Source organism: Triticum urartu, chromosome 5 (assembly GCF_003073215.2).
Source record: "Triticum urartu cultivar G1812 chromosome 5, Tu2.1, whole genome shotgun sequence".
NCBI classification, from domain to species: Eukaryota; Viridiplantae; Streptophyta; class Magnoliopsida; order Poales; family Poaceae; genus Triticum; species Triticum urartu.
Genome location: NC_053026.1, coordinates 550,550,526 through 550,556,586, shown reverse-complemented (window position 1 = coordinate 550,556,586; position 6,061 = coordinate 550,550,526). Strand labels below are relative to the sequence as shown.

The following is a 6,061-nucleotide window of genomic DNA, read 5'->3' as shown; positions in this document are numbered from 1 at the left end:
CCTATTGCCACGAGTCCTCGTGCCAACCTTCTAGAGCAACCCCGCTTTCCAAATTGGAAGGACCAATGTGTGTGTGTAGGGATGCATGGAAAGTGCAAGCAGCATCACCTAACTATAGCGTGTTCATTCGGTCATACCTTCACCTGCCGCGCAGCTTCTTGCTATTCAAAAATCTCATAACCAACGAAGTCCACGATCTACTCTCTCTCTCTCCCTCTCACGCATACTACAAAAACAAGACGAATGCGAAAGATACACATACACTAAAGTTAACACATGTGACACGGCCAGAAATACTAAACTAAACACTGGGGACGACACTGCCAGAAATTGTCAAGGACCCAACAACCACGACTCGCCGTTAAATAGATCCACCTCTGCGCCATTGGACATACAAGCTGCACAAACCTCCAGCTCCTAGGAAGAAGAATTCGGCACTCGCATCAAACCACCAACATCCATTCCGGGCTTAGCTACCTAGCTGATCCTAATGGCGAGCAGCACTGCTCTCTCCTGCCTGGCCGCGCTCCTGCTCCTCGCAGCCGCCGCGGCACCGGCGTCGGCGGCGGAGAAGGAGACCCGGCTGCGGGTGTACTGGCACGACGTGGTCAGCGGCGGGCCGAACGCCACGGTGGCGCAGGTGGCGCCGGCGCCGTCCTCCAACGCCTCCGCCACGGGATTCGGCAGCGTGTACGTCATCGACGACCCGCTCACCGAGGGGCCCAGCCTGACGGGCTCCAGGCTACTCGGCCGCGCGCAGGGCCTCTACGTCAGCACCGGCAAGGACAGCCTGTCGCTGCTCATGGCCATGAACTTTGTCTTCGTCGACGGCGCCTACAACGGGAGCAGCATCGCCATCGTCGGCCCCAACCCGGTGAACCGGGCCGTCAGGGAGATGGCCGTGGTCGGCGGCACCGGCGTCTTCCGGTTCGCGCGCGGCTACTGCCAGTTGCGGACCAACTGGTTTGACGCCAATACCGGCGACGCCACCGTCGAGTACAGGGTCCATCTTCGCCACGACTGATGCATGCATCCTTGTTTCGTGCCCGGTCGGTACTATGATTGTTAATTCGTTGTTATGATCCAATATATGATTTCCTGATTTTACCGATAGCTTATTTTCATTTCGAGAGTATGTGTATATGCTTTCTGAGATGATTTATTTGGAAATAAATAACGGATTCCACTAACTAGCGACGGTTGATTTTTCTTTGGATAAAACCAAACGATTTCTTCCCGTGCACATATACTATTTCCTCTATTCATTATATACATGCAGAAAAGACAAATATGCAATGAGCAATGATTTCACTAACTATAGCGGCCAAACCTACACCGCGCATGGGGGGCCTCCTGATGATCATGGTCATGGTCATGGTCTATGGTGGGAATCCGTCCCACTCATCTGCTAGCGTCACTCCGTCTGGTATATCGTGAAGCGCTGGCAACCGCGATTATCGGAAGATCCGACCTCAAGATTGCGCTTGAAACACACTTCGTGTTCGAGGTGAAAAGCTTATTCTAATCTATGCTGGATGGGTCCAATTATGACAAACTTGTGTCATATCTTGTTGAAGACATTGTCTCCTTGCTGGTGTGCTCACCTTAGTTGGTTGGTCTCAGGCTCAGCTACCGGGATGAAATGCGTGTCCTGTCATCACCAGCCGAACCTGATGACGGTGTCGTGAGAGAGCGTTGTTGCGGAAGAAGTTTTTTTTTAAAACATTAAGCTTTATTGATTAGAAATAACAGTTACACCATCAATAAGAAGAGTTACAATATCAACCATGGGCTCCTCAAACCAATCCCTAGTCGCTGAATATTTCGCTAGCCTAGCAATTTCATGAGCAACTTTATTTGCTTCCCTATTACAATGTTCAAATTTAATAATAGTAAAATCGCAAGCCATGAAATAGCAATCATCGAACACTGCCGTCGCCGCTCCCGCCGATTGTCCTCCATTCTTCATCGTGTCAATCACTTCCGTATTATCAGAGTTAACAATAAGGCGGTTGCACCCCGCCTTCTGTGCTAGGGTAAGGCCAAACCTCAGTGCCAATGCTTCTACCGTTAGAACATCCGCACACCAATCAAGTCGCCAACTTCCGCCAACAATGAACCTTCCTTTGTCATCTCAGGACTGCCCCCGCCGTGCCTCTAAGCAGATCAAGGTCAAAAGAAGCATCAACGTTTTAGCTTCACAAAACCCATAGGAGGTCTAAGCCATCCCCCTTTCTTATTGATCGCCTTAGGAGAGTTTGCTTTAACATAATTTGCCGCTATAGCATTGGCCTCCATCGCAGATTGATATGCATCTTGAGACTTTCCTTCATGAACCAGTTTACGTCTATCCCACCATAAATACCAAGTTGTTATAACGATCAATTTACGTGCATTCTAGAGTCCCAAAACAGATATTTCTTCCTCTGGCATAAGTAATAAAAATTCAAGAACTGCACTCTCCTGCCCGGTCAACAACACAGGCTCTATTGATCACCTCATACAAACCCAAATTATCCCAGACCTTTTTCGCCTTCTGACACAGAAACAAGACGTGTTTCGTGTCTTCTAGCCCTTTTGAACATGTTGGGCAGATGGGAGGGACCTTCACATGTCTATTGGCGAGCGTAACACGACATGGGAGTGTTCCATGCAATGTACGCCAGATGAAGATTTTTACCTTTGCCGGACAAGATAGCTTCCAGATCTTGCTCCAAACAGGATTAGCATTGGATCTACCCATACCATTCATATATTGTAATTTTCTTCCATGCTGTTTGTTCCATTCCTCCCAATAAGCCGATCGAACAGTGAACAAACCATTTTTTGTGAAACTCCAAGCAATGAAATCCGTCATTTCATGTATGGGAAGGGGGATTGCAAGTACCCTTTGAGCGTCAATTGGCCACAACGTTTGTCTCACCAAGTCTTCATCCCAATAACTCGTAATTGGATCAATAAGATCAGAAACCTTCGACAAAAGTTGCCCCCTTCTAGGAGTAATTATTTTTCTATTTGCACAATTCGGGATCCATGCATCTTCCCAAATATCAATTTTTTGTCCGTTTCCAACTCGCCAGATATAGCCGTTCCTTAGAGAATTAACCCCCGCCATAGTGCTTTGCCAGGTGAAAGAGGAACCCTTCTTTAGACTTGCATTCATTAAATCGCCATCCGGAAAATATTTAGCTCTCATGATTGTGGCACATAACGATTCCGGATTATCAAGCAAACTCCACGCTTGCTTGGCTAGTAACGCCAAATTGAAACAATGTAAATCTCGGAACCCCATTCCTCCTTGTTTTTTTGGGACACACATTTTCCACCACGCCATCCAATGCATCCTTTTCTGATTGTCCTCATCACCCCACCAAAATTGCGACATCGCGTCAATGATTCCTTTACAAATTTTTTTAGGAATTTTAAAGACGGACATAGCATAAGCTGGGATAGCTTGTACAACAGCTTTAAGTAGAATTTCCTTTCCTCCGGTGGATAACAGCTTCTCCTTCCATCCACTAATTTTTGTAATAATGCGATCAATTAGGAAAAGGAAGCAATCACTTTTGTCCATGCCCACATTTGCAGGTAAACCCAAATATTTATCATTGAGGGCTTCGGTCATAATATTCAGTGTTGTGCAGATCTGCGCTCTATTTTCTACTTTTGTATTGGGACTAAAGAAAATACTAGATTTTTCGACACTCACCAATTGCCCTGAGGTAGCGCAATAAGAGTCCAATACTGATTTTAATGCCTCCGCATTCATAGCATTTGCTTTCATAAGGATCAAAGAATCGTCGGCAAATAAAAGGTTTGAAATTGATGGGGCATCTCTGCAGACCTTAACTCCAGAAATATTACCATTCTCCTCTGCATTAGCTAGTAGAGCGGTCAGCCCCTCTGTACATAACAAGAATAAGTATGGGGAGAGGGGGTCTCCCTGCCTCAGACCTCTAGTAGGTTTAAAGCTCTCGGTCTCTTCATTATTAAAACGAACCCGGTACTCCACAGAAGATACACATTGCATAACTAAATCTACCCACTTCTCTTTGAAACCCAATTTTAGCATTATTTCCTTCAAAAAGGACCACTCTACTCGGTCATACGCTTTATGCATATCCAGTTTGATGGCACATATACCCTCTTTACCACTCCTTTTTTTCTTTATTGTGTGAAAACATTCGTAGGCCACTAAAATATTATCTGTGATCATTCTTCCTGGTACAAATGCACTCTAAGTTGTACTGATAACATCTGGAAGGATTAACTTCAGACGAGCCACACTCATTTTTGAAATAACCTTATACACCACGTTGCACAAACTGATTGGTCTAAACTGAGTTACCTTTTCTGGGGAACCAATCTTTGGGATCATTACAATTGTTGTATCATTCCACCCATTAGGTATAGTGCCAGTATTCACCGCGTGGAGCACCTCTTCAGTCAGATCATCCCCCAACATAGACCAAAATATTTTATCAAAAATGGCATGTAGTCCATCCGGACCCGGCGCTTTTAAGTCTCCTATATCAAATAGCGCCTTTCGAACCTCCTCAACCGCATAAGGGGCAAGGAGAGCAATATTCATTTCATCTGTCACTTTTCTTCTGACGAGGGATAAAACCTCCGGATTCGGTTGAGCAACTTGTGAAGTAAAGAGATTAGCAAAGTACCCCGTAATATGGTTTTTCATCTCCGTATCTTGCAGCCAAACACCATTGTCATCCAGCAATTTTTTGATCTGATTTCTTTTTTTCCTAGTCGTCGCCGCATTATGGAAAAAGGAAGTGTTGCGATCACCATGTAAAAGCCAGTTTGCACGACCCCTTTGTAACCAGTAGATCTCCTCTTGCTCTAATAGGTTTTCAATAATGACAAGAATCTCTTTTTGGCGTGCTTGGGATTCCGCGTTTATAGGACCCCTCCGCAAGTTTTCTAATTCTTTTTTTAATTTATTAATTCTTTTTTCGGTCCTCTCAGAATATCACGGTCCCAAATATGCAAATCCGCATTCACCACTCGTGTACGCTCAGCGAGAGATGGTCCAATACCTCGTATCTTTGCTTTTTCCCACGCTATACGTACAATTTCTACAACTGTTTCTTCTTTGAGCCATCGGGCTTCAAATTGTTTCATTCGGCTCCTTGATTGGTTAAAAACATTACCATCAAAATATTCTGTATCCAGAATAAGAGGGTGATGATCAGAATGTACATGTTGTTTATTTATAACTGCAGATCTAGGGAACTTGTTTGCCCATTTCACAATACAAACCGTGCGGTCAAGCCTCTCCCTAATGTCACCCCTCCTCCAAGTGAAGGGGTCCCCAATACATCCCATATCTTCCAACCCGCATTCTCCCAAACAATTACGAAAGTCTCTCATCATTGTATTAGGTCTCGCATTGCCTCCCTCTTTTCCGAAGAAAGAAGAATTTCATTAAAATCGCCCAAAACCACCCAAGGGTGATCACTTTTATTGTGCAAGTTACGGATATCATCTCAAGATAAATTACGATCCCTCCAATTCGGATGACCATAAAAGCCAGTAAAACGCCATTGTACAACATTGTCATTCATAAAAAGAACATCTATAAAATTAGCCGCCACATAGTTTAAAACAACTTTGTTCATTTTGTGGTAAAACATAACAAGGCCACCGGCCCGACCATCACTCTCCACTACAAACATCGAATCAAAATCTAAAACACGACGAAGCTCATCAGCTTTACATTTATTCAAATGAGACTCAGAAAGAAAAATTAAATCTGCCTTGGTACGCCCTTGTAGATCCAAGAGCTCGCGAACTGCCGTGGGGGAGAGCATACCACGACAGTTCCACCCTATGATTTTCATTTGGCCCGGCGGACCTCCTCCTCGGAGGCCGCCGATGCGCCATCATCTCCAACCAATTCTCTCCTTTGCTGCACATATTCCTCTTCTTTCCCCTTTGTCTCCTTTGTTATATGTGTAGTGACCCCATCTCCATCCGTTACTGTTTCTACCCTACCCATGCACACTCTCTTAGAGGAAGCGTATATACCACCATACAACACACG

At 45.0% G+C, this 6,061-nt stretch overlaps 1 protein-coding gene across 1 annotated transcript; it reads left to right on the top strand.

Annotated features, from left to right (window-relative positions):
* The first annotated feature begins 378 nt into the window (after positions 1–378).
* Positions 379–1,190, top strand: LOC125510592 (dirigent protein 22-like). The gene has a single exon (XM_048675812.1). The coding sequence runs from the start codon at positions 491–493 to the stop codon at positions 1,022–1,024; it is 534 nt and encodes a 177-aa protein (XP_048531769.1). The 5' UTR covers positions 379–490; the 3' UTR covers positions 1,025–1,190.
* The last annotated feature ends 4,871 nt before the right edge of the window (positions 1,191–6,061 follow it).